Source organism: Trypanosoma theileri (assembly GCF_002087225.1).
Source record: "Trypanosoma theileri isolate Edinburgh chromosome Unknown TM35_Tth_17_V1, whole genome shotgun sequence".
Classification (NCBI taxonomy): Eukaryota; Euglenozoa; class Kinetoplastea; order Trypanosomatida; family Trypanosomatidae; genus Trypanosoma; species Trypanosoma theileri.
This window is the reverse complement of record NW_021639859.1, coordinates 164,407-184,149: the sequence shown is the minus strand read 5'-3', so window position 1 is coordinate 184,149 and position 19,743 is coordinate 164,407. Positions and strand designations below refer to the sequence as shown.

The following is a 19,743-nucleotide window of genomic DNA, read 5'->3' as shown; positions in this document are numbered from 1 at the left end:
ATATATATATATATATATATATATATTATAATGTACCAAGCGTGGCGTGTGTGTTAACTACGTCAAAGCAAAGATACTTCTCCTAATCAGCCCATCCTTCCTTACTCTCTTGCACCTTTACGCTGCCGTAGAGAACTGCAGAATCGCCTCATCCAGACGAGCACTCATAGCGTTAAAGCTCTGACTCCATGTCCCAGCAACAGCCGCAGCTTGTTGAATATAGCGATTTGTAGGATCTGCGGCCTTACCAAGATGTGCTGAGACAACTGCTAAATTTGCAGTGGTATCAACATCTGCAGATTTCATAGCCAACGCATCGAGAAGACTACGTTCAGCTGAGGCAAAATCCCCAAGACCCATATGCGCAAGGGCCATAAGGTTGTGTGCAAGCACACTTTGTCCACAACGCATTGAAATTTCTTTAAACCTCTGAAGTGCGGTATCATAGGCATCACGTGTTTTCACTCCCTCGTAGAGACTCACTATACCGGAGTAAAGCACAGTTAGAACAGACTCATCATCCAACTGTTCCATACTTTTTACTTCCGCACGTGCCAACTCGGGACGTCGCAGTCGCAGGAGTGATTCTACAACAATAACACGCAGTTCCATGTGCTGCCGCATTGCAGCCGGACCTTGTGGTGTTGGCAACTCACTTAACCATCCCTTTGCCAACTTGAGTGCGGCTGTGGGATCACCGGAGGCGAGGAGTGCGCAGGCGGCGAGTACGGCCTCCGTCACACGTGCAGGATCGACATTTTCTGCAGCTTCCGTCAATTTTTGCAGCGGCGCTTGCAGAGCGGGATTCGTTTCATACAACTTCGCATTATTGGCATTTTTGTTAAGATTGCCGCTGTTTGCGAGGGCGGCGCAGAACTCTGCCCATGCGCGTACGGCTCTGAGTGTTGGGTGAGTGGCGGAGGCGAGTTGGGCAATCACAGTCTCGAACTGACCGAGTCCAATCTGCGCAAGTGCGAGAAGGGCATCGCGTTCGGCGTTAAACTCTGCGATGTCTTCAGCCTTGCGAAGAGTTGTGCGCACCCCACTTGCTTCTGCGACGGCTTGGTGATAATTACCTACGGTGAGGGCATTGCGCACATCGTAAAAGGGATCTGCCATGATAATATGCTCTTCTTTTTTTTTTTTTTATCCTAGTTTGTATGTTTGTGCGTATATCTCTAACTCTGGATGAGTGAGTGCTTTAGGGAAAATATATAAAGAGAAGAATCGGGTGAAGCTGTTCTTTTTTTTTTTTTTTATGGGCGAACACAGGCACACAAATACACAGAGTTTGGAACAAAAAAAGGTGATTATTATAATAATCAGGCACATCCCATAATGGGATTTGCAAAGAAAAAAAAAAAAGCAATCGCAAGAGAAAAACTAAGTGAAACACATAGAAAAAAAAAAATAAGAGAAATAATCAACGAAAAATACAAGATAAAAAGATGTTATATATACTTTTTTTTATTTTTTCTCTTTTTCATCCTGTATGTATGTGATATTATTTCTTCTTAAGACTGCCAGACATCACCGTCTTCCATGCCGGCACTGCGGAAAAACTCAAGTGTGGCCTCCACACCCACAAATGCCGCCCCATTCGCTGCAAATGCACGCACGAGTGCAGGCGCCACTCCGCGATAAAGTCCAATAAAGCCACGATGATTATATAATTTTCTCGCACACCGTGTCCATCCCACATATTCTCCTTCTTTTGAAATTTGTATTTTTGTTTTAATCGTATCAAGGGGGAATATAAGGATCCATTGAGTGACCCCAGCACAGCCACCTGCAAGAAGAATACGAGGCACATTAGGGTTCTTCTTCTCACCACCAAAGAGACGAATAAAGGTAGAATAACTATAGAGATATACACCAGTACCGGGTATATCACGAATAAGTGTCGCCGTGTATCCTTTAAAAAAAGATTTAATACCTCCTTTTGCATATAATTGTCGTGCACAGTGTACCGTTCCAAGATAACGGCGATGTGGAAAAAGACGTTCTGTTTGTCGACGTATTTTAACAACTTCAAAAGGATTCATAATGGTTGCATATGCTATACCAGCTCCTGTGGAAGCAATAAAGTTTTCAAAGGCAGTCAGTTGACCACCTGTTCGAAGGTGTTCAGAGAGATCTTGCTTCTGATAGCCATCACTAGAATTACCCATACTATTTCTACGATGATATTTCTTCTCACTATCTGTGATGCTATGATCGTGGGTTTGAGAATATTTAACAAGAATATGATGATCATCATTGTAGTAATAACTAGATGAACCGTTGCGAATCATTATATTTACAATAGAACTATAAGTTCCAAAGAGAGCCCCATTCGCTAATCCCACAGCACACATGGGTGCACAGATACCTTTATAAAAAGCCCCTATTCCCTCTGCACGGTACATCTCCATTGCAGCCTTAATACTATTGTTTCGCACTAAACTTGAAGAGCCAGACACACTTCCTGCATTTATGCTCTGTTGCCATACTTTAATAGTGTCAAATGGATGACCAACGAGAAGGACAGAGAGTCCACCCATCCATCCCGCTATAAAGTCCGTCATTATATATATATATACCCCACTACCCACTACACTTTCCCCCCTTTTACTCTTCACGTCACTTTAGATAAAAGAAAAGAAAAGAATAAAAAAACAGTATCATACGTAGTATACAGGAAATAAATAAAGGAAAAAAAAAACAGATAAAGAAAAAAGGGAAGAACCACTGGAACACCATTACAAGGCAGGACTAAGAAAAACAAATTTACTTGATACCACTAGAAGGTGAAATACAAGTGTCATGTCAAGAAAAAAAAAAGAAATCCGAAGCTGTTGCAAAACAAACAACACATATCTTTTATTTTTTATTTTGCTTATATTCATCGACTTTTTTTTTCTGTTATTCCTTTTTTATTGTTTCTATTACAAGTCTACTTCTTCACTGTCTTTCGTTAACAGAAAAACACGCGTAAAGGAAAAAAAAAGAAACAGATAAGAAAAAAGCAAGAATTCAGCAAAAATCCACCGGTGTAGACATATATATATATATATATATATATATATATGTATATATCTAAATATATACTTTGCTTATTCATTAATTTATTCATTCTCCCCCTTGCTTGTAATAATGTCCTTTTTTCAGACAAAATTGAAAAATATGTTATTAACAAACAAGGGGTATGGGAACGCAAAGATCATCCTCCTTTCCCCCTTTTCTTCCTCTCCTCAACTAAAGTTCTTCGCACCATTCGCTAGAGCAATCAAAGCAAATAAAAGAAGGCAATAAAAATAACAATAATAATAATAATAATAATAATAATAAGAAAGAAACCACACATTGAATGAATTCCATAAAATATCCAGGCAGTAAATATTTCCTTTTTCTTTCGGTCATTTTCCTCTCACCGGTCACATCTGTATGTGGAAGTAAGTATGAGTGTATCTGTGTGAATTCCGTTTTCTTTTTCTATTTCTTGGCAATACTCATTTCCAATTGTGGTTACCAAGAAGAACGAAATAAACTATCTCCTCTTTTTCTTATTGCCTCTTTATTCTTCACTTTATTCTTTTCTTTTTTTCTTTCTTTTTTTTTTTTTTTTTACTTATTCCCGCACTTTTATCCCGTACACCAGACCACAGCTGGAGCAAAGGTGAATACACAAATACAACAACAACAAAAAAAAAAAAAACGCATAAAAATTGCCAAGAACATGAGTAAAGGAAAAAAGAAAAGAGAGAAAGAAAAAGAAAAAGTAGGAACGCAAAAAGAAAAAAAGGCATAACTATTCTCGCTTTGCCTTTATTTCCGTAAAATATTCCTCCATATAAAGATCATTCTCGTTATTGCTACTTTGTAATGATGATTCAACTTCGCCGGTGGTTTTTATTAATGAAGGTGGCAGTTGATTAGTGTCATTCTGTTGTTTCTCTTTTACTAAAGATCTTTCTCTGCTTGCTTGAGCGCTACTGTCAACAGTGTTGGATTCCTTATTTTTTTCTACATCAGATATAATAGATGATGATGATGATGATGATTGTTTGTCATTAACTGGAGATATAGTTTCACCAGTGATCACTTCGTTATTCTCTTTCACCATTGTGGGAGATTGTGAAGGAGTATTTTGTTTGAATTGAACAATAACAACAGACATATTATCACATCCAATACCGAATGGATGTGGAGAAAGACAACGTTCAATCAGTTCTTCTGCTATCACATCAAGGGCAACTCGACGTTTAATGCGCAAACGTACAAACTCTACTACTTGTTCATTACTTAACACATCCCAAATACCATCACACGCTATAATAGCAAACTCATCACGATCACGATTCAATCGACTAAATCGAACCTCTGGGGCACTTGTCACTGCCTGTTGATCCCACGATACTTGTGTATTCGATTTAAACCCAAAATCCCCAATGGCTCGACTGAGCGCTAAGGCTCCATTCACACGGCGATTCCACACATATCCGCCTGCCCGCTCTATACGTGATTGTTCACTGGGGAGAAACGGTTTATGATCATTACTGAGCGGTATGGGTTCACCATCACGGCAAAGAATAGAACGACTATCACCCGCATTACCACAGTATAATTCATCCCCTTTTACAAAAAGGACCACTGCCGTACATCCACTCTTTTCATTTCCGTAATTTGCATAAAGGTGTTTATCAATGTCTATAAACCCATCATAAAGCGCTTTGGTATAATTTTTATCCTCAAAAGCCGCTGTTTTTTTTACAAACTCAAATATATTATCACCACAGAATCTAGCCACATTAGCGCCACTATGACCATCAAATACACCAAAAAAGCCTCCATCCTCATTTAATATCGTCACGTGATCATCCTCCATGGTGCGTCGCCATCCCTGCATACAGCTAAAACCATACGAAAGCCAATTATTTTCTCCTCGGTCAGAGACTTTTTGAATATTGGGTTGCTGCATAATATCAGCGCGTCTAAGCAAATCACGGAAGTCCGCCTCCTCTCCCGTTACGGTGACAAAGCGGAAGAGATGCTCCAGAAGGTTAAGGGCCCCACCAAGCCAGAGAAAGACAAGCATTAATAACGCCGCAATGGTACCAACATTTGTTCCTATCCAATAGCAAAAAAACATTGACACAGTAAATAATAAGGTAGAGCGAATCAACACAATTTTCCGTGCCTCGAATGGCCGCGGAGGAAGGGGACGAAATACCCTACCACCCGCCATTATGTATATATATATATATATATATATATATATATACCACAACCTAAACCTACTGCTTCTGTTAAATAATGATTAATATAAATAAATATACATATATATAAGAAAAATAGAAAAGAAAAAGAAGGAAAATATTCAATTTTACGAAAAGAAAAAAAAAATCACGTGAAACATATAAATATATACATGAATAATGAAAAAAAAAAGGGATAAAACTTAAATATAAAAATCAAAACGCAATAAATGTAAGGCAAGTAAATGAATGCAATCAAGGATAATAAGAATAAATAAACAAGAATAATAAAGGAAACGCAATGAAGTATATATATATATTTTGAAGAGTAACCCTTCATTTACCAATCATCCATACTAATACACTCTGCTCTTGAATTTACCAAAAACAGTATTCCACCACAAAACAAATTAACGGCATCCTATTCTCGAAGAGAAAAAAAAAAGATCAAACAAACAAAAAAAAAAAACACTGAAGAGTTGTGTTTCGCATAGAGAAACGAACAACAAAGAACCATAAGCAATAGAATAAAAGAAAAAAAAAAAGAAAATTCCTTCAGAAACGGAACTGACCTACTAGTAGAGATGCGCACATTCAAATAAAGATAAAAAAAAAAAAACAACATGAAAACATCAACCAAAACAAATTGCGGAAAAGTTACAGAAAAGAGCCCAATTTCCGATACTTTACACAATTAAGATGAATCCAGTAACTCTGAATCCGTGTCGTAAAATTCACCATTATCAAGAGTGCTTAGAGAAGCCACACTACCATCATTTCGTCTCAAAGGAAACACATTTTCATCTCGAGGGATGAAAACTTGATTTAGATCCGAATGACATCGTCGTGCCCTTGTAGTAAGTGGTTTATGTTCCTGTGTACCATTATCTTCTTCTTCTCCTTCTACTACTACTATTACTTTTTCTAATCCATTACCATCACTTTCTTTATTGTGTTCCTCTGCCGCCTTAACTACATCAACGTCAAGAGTTGGAGAAGATCTTTCTCGTAATGGAGGTCTGTAGCATTCCAAAGGTAATTGATCCAGCATTTCTACACCACCAGTGGAGGTTCCAGGGCAAACTTCATAAACATATTCCCCAAACCGATGAGATAAGGAAGAAACAATAAAACTAGATTTCTTCTTTACACAAAGGCTAGAAGACTCTTCTGGCACAACAGATGAAGGAATCTGTGAGTGTTCACACTCCGCTGTTTGCTTCTCTTTTCCATCATCATCTCTAGTAGGGGAATTATCTTTATATGCTGTTATGATAGGCAGCACCGCACCGCCTCCCTCTTCTGTATGTAAAGATGAGGCTTGCATCACTGATCTCTCCAAAAGAGATGTGGAAGAGACACTCTGTGCGGTATCTCTTGTTGAACGAACAGAGAAGGAGTCTTTCGCAATGTATTCAATCAGTGCCGCAATTAAATTCTCATCATCTACCAGAGAAACCAAAAAAGGTGGTTGTTTCCTTGAATCACAGCCGATACCAGGTGGTACGTTTGTATATACTGGACTTTTTAAACTCTTCAACTTTTCTAAAACTTCATCTGCTAGAAATAATACCACGAATCGTTCAAAAAGAGGGGTTTCATCTCCTACTGAACTATGAGTGGAGTCCACACTTAATCCACGCTCCAAATAAGGGAGAAACTTCAATAAAAGATCCGTTACATATCCGTGATTCTGTTTATGAAAGGATAAAAGTGCAGCCACAAAAACTAAAATTTTACACCATAACGACAATGGAGTCTTGGAGGATTGAAATAATAAAATAAGAGGTGTCATCACTAAAGAATCAAATAGTCGTTGAAATAATGCTACACTCTCTTCAGACAAATGGTGTTTATCACATAAAGATCCTGTACAGCTATGAAGTGAGCAAAGATCTATTGCATGACTTCTCGAATGGGATAATCCAGCCCCATGTGAACCCTTGTAATTATTTTTTGTTATAATGACGCGATGTAAAAGTACATCAATAGAAGAAACCCCAAAGGCTCTGGCTCCCATTAGAAAAAAATCATTTAAAAGAAATGTCATACGAGTAGATAAAGTCTGTAATGTCCGTTCATAGTCACTTGAATATTTAACAAGACACTGTTTCCATAAATCCGTAAGATGGCAAAAGTAACGTATAAATGAGTTCGATACAGTTGAGCTTAAAGATTTAGAATCTCCCTGCGACTGTACACCTCGGTTACCTTTACCCAAACCACCATTTATATTCAATTTATTTATAAATGCAGTAAACCTTGGGGCATTGGTTTCCACATTAATGGATTCCCAGTCACATAGTAGTAATAACTCTGAAAAAGCAAGAAATAACGCACACTCATCTTTTTCATTTGCATATTCATTTAAATAATTTAATACCGAATCGTTTGTAGGACCAGGAGACTTACCCATAGAATCATATAATGAAATAATACTTCCCCTATGTCGATTTCCCGCCGTCCTGCCTTGATGAAATAAAGCAAGTTGTACAGCCAAAAAATCAGGGGCTACATTTACACATAAGTGATTCAATAAAGGTAAGGTGGGCACTGAGATATGAACGAGATAACTACTACAACCGTAGCGATGAAAAATAGCTAATAAATTACATGCCTCATGCCATATGTTTGATTTTAGTAAAAATGAAAATCCAATCCAGAAACACAATAAAAGATAACGTCTAGGAAATGCACTATTTACACCAAAAACAGTTGTTAACACCATTTCTTCTGTTTTATCATTTTCTACCTCTCTTGTACGCGTTCGTGTACAATAATACGTTTCATGAACAATTATATCACGTAATAAACAAGCCAATGATGTTAAGATAGAAGTACACCACATATGATCCTGTGATAATAAAGAAGATTCCACGGATGCAGAAACATCATTGCTAACATTCCTCATATGAGAGGCAAGAGCTGCAAGGATACGGCGAAGTGCACTTGCCTCTGCGAGTTGCATTGCTGTCTTTTCCATCCACAGTCGTCTACCATCACAACTCACCAGTAAAACACCCGTTGTAAAGGCAAGAGATGAGGAAATACTTCTTGCAATCTTCATAGAGAGTAATGAAATATAAGAAAAGGGAATGGGAGGTCGAAGCCGCATTTCCGTCTCACTAAGAGGAGCAGATCCACCATGTTGTAACCAGGTAGTGGATTCATGAAGACAGCGAAGTAAAAATCGACGTCCTCTTATATTTCGTCCTTGACCTGCAATATTTAAGAAAAGTTCACTGAGTACCACATCTGTACTAGATGAAGCGGAATCTGCAAGGCTTTCATCCAATTCAACCTGTTCAAATAGTAACGACATATCATGAAATAGTGCATCCCCACAATTACCAAAGAAACCTTTATTACTCCCACCATTATCCACAATCATATTATTATTACTATTACTATTATTATTACTATTGTTATTGATACTATCATCATCACGTTGAGCCATGGCATTACGTTGCTGTATACGAGCAAGTGTGAGTTTAAGCCAATGTTTAAGTGTAGATGTGGCCCGATAACTCGACTCGGATGTGGCGCCTTTTAATTGACCGCCAAGTGCCTCAAATGAGGCCTCCACAACACGAAATCGTAATAACAATTCATCACGTCCATCACTACGCCGTACTTCACCACAGCCAAGATGTACTAACAACATACATGCAAAGTGGAGGAATAGAGAAAGGAAATCACGTTGTAATAGACGAAAGGTCATTTCAGCTTTACTATCTAATTGTTGTTGTCGTTTTTCGGCTTTCTTTAATTTGTTCTTTTGTTTCATCTCTGCTTCTATAGTTTCTCTAAAGCTTTTGGCGGCAATATTTCCATGCACCACCATTGTACCATCACTGCCCGTATCTGATTCTACACGTTCATGCATGACTGCCGTTGTATTAACCACTCCTCCTCCTCTTCCTCTTCCTCTTCCTCTTTCTTCTTCTTCTACACTTGCAGGGTTAAATGCCATTAACGGTTCATCCTCTGAGGAAGAAGATCCCTGAGTGCCGTATGTTGTTTGCTCCACATGGGAAACAATCCGCTCATCCTCCTCTGTATCTTCGTTTTTCCGCAGACTTTCATCACTAGCCGTACTACTATTACTATTACTACTATTACTACTATTATAATAATAGTTATTATTGTTATTGTTATTATTAGCAGGCGTATTGTTATTTTTATTTTGATTGGTCGTAGTATTATTATTATTATTATTATTATTATTATTATTATTATTATTAGTATTATTATTAGTATTCGTATTATTATTGCCATAATAACCACCGTAATCTCCAGCTTCCCCACCCTCACCTGAAGCACAAGTGTAACTAGGGCAATATCCAGTAACTCCCTTGGCATCTGATAATGATTCCTTTCGCATAAAGTTTGAAATAGTTCCCAGATCTCTATCTAACTCCTTCCATAGACGCCAACCTAATGGTTGAAGTCTCTCTATAGCCCAGGATGCAAAGAATAAGACACTCACAAGTGGTTTCACAAATCCTGTTTCTCGAATCATTCCAGCATCATCTCGAACTTCACTTGAAACACTACTGGCCCCATGATCCATTGGTCTTTCTCTCATAAATGGACCACCACCACCACCACCAACAGCAGCAGCAGCAGCAGCTTCACTCTTTGTATAATCTGTAGTAAATCGCACATTACTTTGCCAAATATTTTCTTCCACTACCCACAAACTCTTTCTTTTTGCTGCACCACCCTGACTAATCTTTCGGTTACCTTGGGATCCAGCTTGACTAATACTGCGTGAAAGACAACCTGTTGAACTTCGACGAATCTCATCATCTCGTATAGAGTCCAATAATGTGTCTACGGTATCTGTTTTAAAATTATTATCCGCAACACTTTCAATGACTTTACTGCGCAAACTCTTCATTTGATAAAATGAAAAAAGTAAAAAACTATAATATGCCCCACGTGAACGACCATCCAATTTCCCACTATGTGCTTTACCTTGTTTGGTTAACTCATGAGCAATATAACTATCTATGTAATTGGTTACCAGACGTTTCTCTGATAATTCCAATGGTAAGGTAACTAAGAGGGATACAAAACGTTCTCTTTCACGTCCTTCATACGCTATCCAACCGCCCCACAACTCCGCCAATGCATATTCAGAAATAGAGTTTCGACACGATTGTGTAACTTGAAGAATCGTACGAAGATTCGCCTTTGTGGGTTCCACACGCCGCATAAAAAGTGTAAGAAGCTTAAGTGCAATACGTTGTATTTGTACTGGATTATTCGATTTACGCTGAGCAGAGAGAATATCTCCACTAGCAATTGTAAAAAGAACTTGAACAAGACCACATGCATGTTCCAATTCTCCACGACTATGATGATATGTTTTTAACAAGAGACACAACCAGTCATCTAAGGGATCATGTGAACGGTCACTTGGAGATTCTCCACATAGAAGCATCAGAAAACTTTGTGCTTTTAAACGTATAGCGGCATCAAAGACACATCCAGCATTCACATCTTCATACAAGTATACCAAACTATAAAAGATTATACATGGATTCCATATCAATTCAGTTAAAGGAGTATCAACTCGTAAAGAGGCTGATGTATGGGTAGTCGTAAACGCATCATTACTTGTTGCCTCCGTCTTTGTATAGGATAATTCCACTCTACCCATTTGTTTTCTAGAAGGAATCGTTTCTTTCTGTTTACCAGACTTTGCTGGAAGTGCTGTGACGAGTAAAGCAAAAAACGTTCGATGTACAGGACTACCTATAGGCAATTCACAGAGCACACGATGGGCATACTCTAAAGATGGAGAATCTGCTAATAATAACGTTACGGCAAGATCAAATATTCTTGTTGCACTTTTTTCAAGGTTATGATATTCCGTTTGGGATGCCTGTTGTAACCATTTAAAGAATTTTTCAGCAAATGTATTTATTATATTCTTATAATCTGAAGGATAACGATTACCACCTTGAGAAGGTTCTGATGATGATACAACCGTTTGTAAAGCGATAATACTCTTTTCCATAGCTATAAACAAACTCTTTGGGGATTTGGATTTTAAAAAACTACCTCGAGAACTCATATATCCTTGAAGAAACCAATGTACCTGATACGTTAGAGAATAGAGAACCCTAGGTAAGAGATTATTCCTTAAATGAGGTTCCAAATACTTCGTCTCTTTAGAGTATACAAGACCAATCAAATCACATAAAAGACCTCGAAGTAAAATGATAGGTCTAATTTCCAAATATAAGTCATGATTGCTTTGACTCTTACTATCACCAGGAGAAACTGTTGGAGGAATAAAAGGAAGAGCCAACCAAGAGCTTACGGCTACACCATTTCCTTCACTTAATGTTTTTCCCAAATCTTCCACTGTGGGTCCTCGTTCACGATCCATATCATCTCCATATTCCTTACAGATATGTTCACCTAATAACATTGAATTAATAAAATCTTTAATAATCGTTTCCATTATTGTACGTTTTGTAGCAACTGTATCTTGCATACGACCTGGAGTAGCAGGTGGCATGACAAAATATCGTCTTCCAATAATTATAAGCATAGGCATAAGAATAACAAGACTGGCATTGATAACATGTTGTTTATTTTTACGTGTTTTACTATTAATCTGTCCAAGAATTCCAGAAAGACTTTTTACTACAGGGTGATCACTATCCATGATACCTGAAAAGGTTACAAGAGAAGAAACTCCTGTAGAAGCCATTTCTAATGGACCAACGAGAAGGAATTGTAGCATATCTATAAAGTATGGTGTGTTATTCTCATTATTTATTTCATGTAAAATTAAAGGTAATGTAATATCTTTCATAAGTTTATGATATTTTTCATGACGATTCATAATTTGCCATCCAACTTCACTTGTCGCATCTGGACCACCACGATAAATAGATTTTGCCCCTTGTTGATGACCAGGACGATTACATTCCACCCCACGTGTTAAACGATTAGCATCTGGGGATACCTTAAAGTTATCCACACATAATAAGAGAAAATAGAAAGTATAACACGATCGCCAAACAGGGGAATTTCTCTCCATATATTGTTTCATCCCTTTTTCTACCACTTCCCCTGTAATCGCACAGGACACCGGTACAACTGCAGAGCCTGGACAATATCCATACATCATTAGTGATAATGCCGTGGTGGAGGTAAAAATAAAAAGAGAAGCACTATTATCTTCAGATAAACATCTAATACCAAAAGGTGCGGTAAGAAGAGATGTATTTCGTTTTGTACTTTTTCCATACAATCGAAGTTTTTCCTGTATATTGATAGAAGTTGTGGTAAAAGACTCTCGTGAAAACATACGCCTGACATCACTTCCCCATTTATCATCCATAGAATGTCGAGAAACGGATGATCTTAAATCAAATAGGCGAATAAGTGGTACATAATGTTCTTTCTGAGATGCATACATATCTGTAAACTGTTCACTCAGTTCCGTGAAAATATCTGCCAATGCTAAACGTGAAGAACTCACTTCTGTATTATAGAGAGAATAATTACTAGTTACACTAAAGGAAGTAGTATTCATATGCACCCCATTAGAGATATTAGTATTACGAGCATTCAATGTAGCCCGAGCTGCACTTTCACAATGAATTTTCTGTAAATGTAAAAGAGATGCCAATAACTCCAGTTGTACTAAAGCTAATCGACGTACCTGTCGTCTGCAATGACCGAGTAAAACCACAGAAAGTCCTTCTAAAATGTCAATAAGGGCAGCACTGCGTAAACCAGGAATAGAACACCAATCTTGAGCACCAGATGAGGAAACGGAAGAATCATCTGGTAAATGAAGATTTGAATCCATAATATTTAATAACCAATTCCATCTGCTTCTACATAATAAAATTTTATTTTCATTCTTTTCATTACAGGGAATATCCATTTGATGGGATTCCATTGTTAAAGGAACATTACTTCCATCCGTCTTATCAGCATATAATTCATGGTTTACCGTAAATTCCATTCTATTCCTTAATATAGCCAAATGTGTAATCATATATTCTGCTAATTGCTCTACATGTTCATCATCATCATTTGCCAAAAGTGTTATAATACATTCTGCTAACCGGTGAAGAGCTAATGCAGAACTTGACATATTACTATCATTCTTATTATGTAAATAGAATGGCATGACTACTTGAGAAACCACCTCATATAAAGGTGTTTTAGCTCCTACAAGTATCATTGGTAATGTAAGCTGTTTATCCAGTACCACTTCAGGTGAAACCCAAAACCGAGAAACAAGAAAAATATTAATAAGTGGAAGTGCAGATTCCATTGTTTCTACACTTTGTCCCTCTGTATTTATATGCCTTATGTATGCAAAGGCCATTTCACGTAATTCATAAATAATAGGAGTAATCTCTTTTGCTTGTTTTACAAACCCCAAGACATTTTCTAAATGATCACTACGCCAAAAGATTGTGGTTCCTTCAATCGTCGTAACAGCAGGATTATAATAAGATCCATAAATAGTAATTAAACTAGCAACTCGATCTTTAATATATCCTTTATGTTCACTAGAACTCCCATAAAATATATTCATTCGATTTTCATATTCCATTACCATACTACAGACTAAATTAGAATCTTTTGTACCAGTTCGTTTAGAATCCAAAAAATGATGCCGTGGAAAATATTGTAAACCACATAAAGCTGAAATAGTCCGCATAGCAATTAATTGACCACGAGAAATAGGAGTGCCTCTATAACCTTTTAATGCAAATTTTACTTTTGCTTTAATTTCTAAAAGTTTCATTAACCATTGACAAGCTCTAGAGTGAAATGGTTCTTGTTGAAGAGAAAATATTAACAAATCAGAGGCTGCAGCTACTGTAGATGGACTTTGTTGAGTTTCCTCCCAACTCTCATCCCCAATACTCTTTAATAACATTTTCTCTACAGAATTACAAAAAGCTTCAATGGATCTTCCCCATTCAAATAATGCTGTTGTAGTGGGATTTGTACAAACATCACATAGTAAACCTCCGACGTGAAGAGTGGAATAGAGAATAGCGATTCTATCTGTATTATCAGCAGATCCTAACCATAATCCCATGGTTTCAAAGAAAATGGGTAATCTTTCAGCTAATGTTTTCATTGAACATCCTCCAAGTAGTGAGGCCATTGAAATAGAATACCACATCGCATGTTTTGGCTTACACCAATTATTTACTTCACTTAAAATAATTTCCACTAACGGTTGAAAAGGGGTCATTTCCATTTGATGTGCATCCCGGCGACGACCATCATAGGTACCAGGAATAAAGAAGAAACATCCAGCGAGTACAATAGAAACCACCTCTCTCGCTCGTTTATCTTTTTTTGAATAGGTTAATAATCTTTTAACAATATCCAAAAATTCTTTTAAAAAACCTTGCATAACGGATTGATTATTGAAAATATGAGATAACTGCATTGTACCACAAAACAATGTATTAAAATTATCCCCCATTGTTTTATCAATCCTATTATTATTGTTCCCTTTTAATGAGACGTATAAATTCGATACAAACTCTTCTGTTTGTCGCATATGCGTAGAGAGAAAACATGGAAGTGTTCCATTTAAAATGATGGGAAGCGCTTTTGTCCATGTCACTTCAGCCGCACGACTTGTATCTTTTGTAGAGTCCTCCCACCATTTCTGTCGACGTCTCCAAATAGATTCCATATCTTGTGCTAAAGATTCATAATCTATATAAGAAGAAGAAAGCCCAGTTTTTGAAATAATAACTCCCCAATCTACATTTTCCCACGTTTGACAGGTCAGCCGTGCGGTTTTCATCACAGATGCACATGTCTGCACAACACCTTTCCTCACACGATCCACCGCCTGTTCATCTAATTGGCAAAGAAGCCCATAGCAGGAGTGACTCAACACAAGATGATAGATACCAGATGGTAATAACATACGACTCCCTGCATGTAAGAGTACAGAATGAAAGTGCGTCTCTAAACTTATCGCAAGATTAAGTGAAAGAAAGAACACCGGTGGAAGATCACAAAGACGAGGGAATGAAGTTTGTACGCCACGCACACGAGAGCGATTACGATTACGCAGGACAAATCTAGCACAGTGGACGAGGCCACCAGAACGAATAAAGACAGAGTCCTGTTCTGCTAAAATTAGACAAAGACTGAAAGCCCATACAACCTCTACCGTTATACTCAGCAGTTGAGCATAATTGTGATCATACAACTCAACACCATCACAAATTACGCCTCGCTCAATAGTTGATGCTCGATTTCCACTATTAAATTGATGTGAACGCATTAATCGATTACTTAAAGAAGCAATAAGCGTTTCAATAGACTTTACTCCAGAGTCTGTTAATCCTCCCGAGTACTCCACAGTAATTTCTTGCAGTACATCATGATTAGATAAGGAAGAAGTAGCTCTAGATGTAGGAGACTCTCTTGTTCCTAATAAACACTTAATAAACGTATTTCTCACGACTGTTAACTGCGTTACAATAGCATTCGTTTCAATACTCCTCTCTAGTAAAGTCACACTTGATGTTTCCGTCAAATCATCCGTCCTTGTTGAATCTGTTCTTTCACCGTGCTGATCACACTGCACAGTTTGTTCACTACTCTCTCGCATCATCTCCGTTAAAGTTTCATTGATCCATTTACCACAAGAACATTCCGAAATACATTCGTAACGTTGAGCCTTTTTTCTCATAAGAAACGAAACGAGTGTTTTTTTCTCTCGAGAACAGCATTCAAACATACGCCGCAGTGAGGCATCATAGTCCCCGCAATCAATACCCTCCAGAAATTTACATACAATATTCGCAAAAGCAATACCGAGGTTTTCAAATTGATTCATTTCAATACAACAAAAGAAGAAAGAAAATACAACAAAAAAGAATGCACCTGTATATATATATATACATATATATATATATTAGTAAAAATAATATAAAATGCTTAGTTTTTTTTTTTCTTTGTTTTATGTTGATTGTTAAAGGTCTCTTTCTCTGCCACCCAAGAAGAAACAAATTAAATCTCTTGCGTCCGTACAGTATCCGTATACACTACAGGAAAGTGACCTTTTTCACTTTTCTCTGTATATATATATGTATATATATATATCTGTGTATGTGTGTTTTTTATACCCTATTACCTTAAATCACCCCACTAGATAACAAATAGGTGAGATACAGAGAAGCAGAAAACAAGAAAGAGAAATGAAGAAAAAAAAAAAAAACAACAAGAATGGTAAAGAGTATTTAGTAAACAGCATTATGAGATATGATAAGAGATAGAAAAAAAAAAAAAAATCAAAAACCCCAGCATACCAATCAGTAAAAAGACTTCCTTTCGTTTTCTCGGCAAGTTCTTTCTTCCTTTATTCATTTTTTTTCTTTCTATTATAAGGAAAACTTTGCCACTTTTCTTTCAACAATGAAGAAAACAGATGTAACGAATAAAAAAAAAAATGGTAACAAAGTTATACTTGATGAGCAAACTCTTTTTTTTTTTACTTCTATGTTGATACCCATACACGCTCACTCTATATGTGCATATAATATATATATATATATATATATATTAGTATTAAAGAGGAAGAGAGAGATAAATACCCCTATACCAATGTTAACAACGTAACCACATTCTTCACCCTAGGAAAGTACACGTATGTAAAGAAAAAAAAAAAACAGCAATACATAAAATAAACAACAATGAACTAATACAATAACACCCTCTGACCCTTTTCCATCACTTCACACCCCACACAGACATTCACTCACACATAAACATTAAATGGCGGCTTTGATCTCCCTGAGTTTGGTGGGGGTGTTGGTGGAGCTACTTTAGCGACTCCCTTTGGTGGGGTGTAGAGACGATCATAAACGGTAAACTTCTTTCGTGCTCCCGTAGTTGGAGTAGTACCATTACTGCTTTGATTTGGCGTTTCCAATATTGCTTGTGTTTGCGATCTTGCAAAGAGTGATCGTTGTTGTCCATTCTCATCTGTGAGAGCACTAGGAATGGTGGATGTGGTTAAGTTGCGTCCAAAAGGCTCTGGTGCCTTATTCCGCGGTGGTGTTGCTGCAGCGTTCTCTTGTGGTTCACACAGGCGGTAAATATTATCAATACGATCTTCCAAAGAGTACTGACCACTGCGTTGTTGTTCTTCTTCTTTTTTACAAGCCATACGGTTTATATTTGCGGTATTGCTACTCTCTTGTTTCTGCAACCCACGTGAGGATAACGGCATAGTAGTCTTTTCATCTTTTAAAGCGATACGCCCCGTTCCTTGTGGAGTTAAACAGAGAGGTTGATCATTCCAATCTTCTCTCTGTCTAAATGACTGCTGCGTCCAAGACATCTTCTGTGAGTTTTGTGTCGTAGAAGGCATCTGCACAGCATTAGTAGTAGAAGATGAAAATGATGACTGTGTTGCTGGTGTTGTGATGGCCGCCGATCGAATGGCCGCTCTATCGAGTAAACGTTGGGCCTCATTTGTAAGATCCACAATATCAACTGAAAAAGACACATCGGCACAATTCCGCTGCAGTGAACTAAACGCCGTATGATGTTTTAGTTTTACCAGTTTACTAAGCAATGCCATTACATCTGTCTCTTCCAATGTTGTTGATGTTGTTTCTACACAATTTTCTGTTTGAGGCATTATTCCTTCAGGAAATTGTGTGGATTCAGAAATCATCCTCGACTGACGCCGTTTTAAAAGAATACCTTCAACAACTTCTGCTACCTTGATTTTATCTTCATTATCATTATTATCATCATCATCATCCTCTCCTTCTATTTCTTCCTCATCACTAGAGAGGACAGTAAAGTGAGAAAATCTTCCATTTTTTCTATCCCCCTTTTCCTTAAGTGGACTCCATAAAACTTTCGTTTCATCATCTGAGAGTTTAAATTGTCCAATTTTGGTTTCTTGAGATACTTCGCCTTTCATTAGTCGTTGCACCTCGCGCTGGAGACGACTGAAATGCACCATACTATTTGAATACGGACTCGCACTAAATGATGAAGAACTAACAGCCACAACAGGAGTATTACCACTAGTAGTAGTAGTAGGAAGTGAGGAAGGAAGATCAATTCCCTTTGTTGCAACCAAATGACGCCGTACACATCGAGGAAGCTCTATAAGAAATGTAAAGAGTTCAAACCACACTTGAGGACCAGCGTTTGGTTTCAGCACCGCCTCTACAAGTCTCTGCAGTTCTGTTTCTACTCCACGTTGTAATGAAGGAGGCAATAATGGCAATGTTCCTTCTCTTGTTGGGGCCATAGGGCTTGTATAGATCGCCATAGAAGAGAGTGGTGTTTGATCATCTCCGTCTCTAAACGGTATGGGACTAATACAATCAAGAGCATCACCACCTTCATTTCCACGACCATTATTATTATTATTATTATTATTATTATTATTATTATTATGCGCTAATAAGAGAGCCTCCATACGGCGTAATTCTTCCCATGTATAACCTTCTGTCTGTGTGGCCCGTTCTTCCATAAGTCGATGTTTCTTCACAGCATCTCCTGTACTCTTTGCAAGATGGTGTTGCTCTTTTGTTTGGTGTCTAGCTGTGTGTTGTTCGCTGGGAATCGAATGATCATGCACTAACACGTGAGGGAGTTCCTTCACTACGGTAGAATTCATTCCCTGTCCTTCTCGTGGTGAGTGGGAATCATGATTTCCTCTACCAACTGTCATCATCCCATTTGTAGAGTTTGAACGAGCCATACTTCCATCTCGTCTAGATGTTGTCGTTCCACAAGATCGATCGTTTTTACCAGCCGTCATGCTTAATCTTCTTGTGGTTGTTGGAGTGGCGTTTGTGATTGGACTCGAGGTGCTGTTGCGTTGCCGGGAGTTTGTGCGCTCAGCGCGGGAGATGCGCTTTGCACGTCTTTCACGCGATAACGACATGGACGGCCGCTGCAAACACACCAGTGCCATCATACTTAAGATGCCAAAACCGGCCCAAACAACTTTTTCCTTCTCCATATGAAAGCATACGGTTACCTATGGCTATGTTTTTTTTTTTTTTCTCTTTTTCTTCTTCCTACCTTCGTTATTTCTAGATGTATATTGTTATTTTTTTTTTTCTTTTTGTTGTTGTGGTGGTGGTTGGGTTTTCTCTTTTCGTTTAATATTGTAATGAGCTTCTCTTTCCTCAAATATAAACCTAACAATTATTTATTGTTATTCTTCTTGTTGTTAAACTTCTTGCTCTTGTATTCGCTTTGACGGGTTGCTCCTCTTCCTGCACCTATTTATATACATATATAAAGAGAAAATAATAATAGTAATCAGGAAGGGAACGTAACATCAGAAATATCAAATACCAAAATAACCACAGAGCAAAACAGTATTATTATTTGGATTCCTCATTTCGTTCTTACAAATTATTCACACTTTCACTGAAAATACACCAATATTAATAATAATAATAATAATAATAATAATAATAATAATAATAATAATAAT

The 19,743-nt window shown here is 37.5% G+C and overlaps 5 protein-coding genes across 5 annotated transcripts; all 5 read right to left on the bottom strand.

Annotated features, from left to right (window-relative positions):
* Positions 1-117: 117 nt before the first annotated feature.
* Positions 118-1,119, bottom strand: TM35_000171810 (coatomer epsilon subunit; the record flags this gene model as incomplete). The annotated part of the gene is made up of 1 exon (XM_029026260.1): positions 118-1,119. The coding sequence occupies one exon, from the start codon at positions 1,117-1,119 to the stop codon at positions 118-120; it is 1,002 nt and encodes a 333-aa protein (XP_028882375.1).
* A 395-nt stretch (positions 1,120-1,514) lies between these two features.
* Positions 1,515-2,567, bottom strand: TM35_000171800 (mitochondrial carrier protein; the record flags this gene model as incomplete). Its single annotated transcript, XM_029026259.1, has 1 exon — positions 1,515-2,567. One exon carries the CDS (start codon positions 2,565-2,567, stop codon positions 1,515-1,517), a length of 1,053 nt encoding a protein of 350 aa, XP_028882374.1.
* A 1,223-nt stretch (positions 2,568-3,790) lies between these two features.
* TM35_000171790 (putative protein phosphatase 2C) lies at positions 3,791-5,227 on the bottom strand (the record flags this gene model as incomplete). The annotated part of the gene is made up of 1 exon (XM_029026258.1): positions 3,791-5,227. One exon carries the CDS (start codon positions 5,225-5,227, stop codon positions 3,791-3,793), a length of 1,437 nt encoding a protein of 478 aa, XP_028882373.1.
* Positions 5,228-5,931: 704 nt separating this feature from the next.
* Positions 5,932-16,104, bottom strand: TM35_000171780 (uncharacterized protein; the record flags this gene model as incomplete). Its single annotated transcript, XM_029026257.1, has 1 exon — positions 5,932-16,104. The coding sequence occupies one exon, from the start codon at positions 16,102-16,104 to the stop codon at positions 5,932-5,934; it is 10,173 nt and encodes a 3,390-aa protein (XP_028882372.1).
* Positions 16,105-17,025: 921 nt separating this feature from the next.
* Positions 17,026-19,260, bottom strand: TM35_000171770 (uncharacterized protein; the record flags this gene model as incomplete). The annotated part of the gene is made up of 1 exon (XM_029026256.1): positions 17,026-19,260. One exon carries the CDS (start codon positions 19,258-19,260, stop codon positions 17,026-17,028), a length of 2,235 nt encoding a protein of 744 aa, XP_028882371.1.
* Between the last annotated feature and the right edge of the window lie 483 nt (positions 19,261-19,743).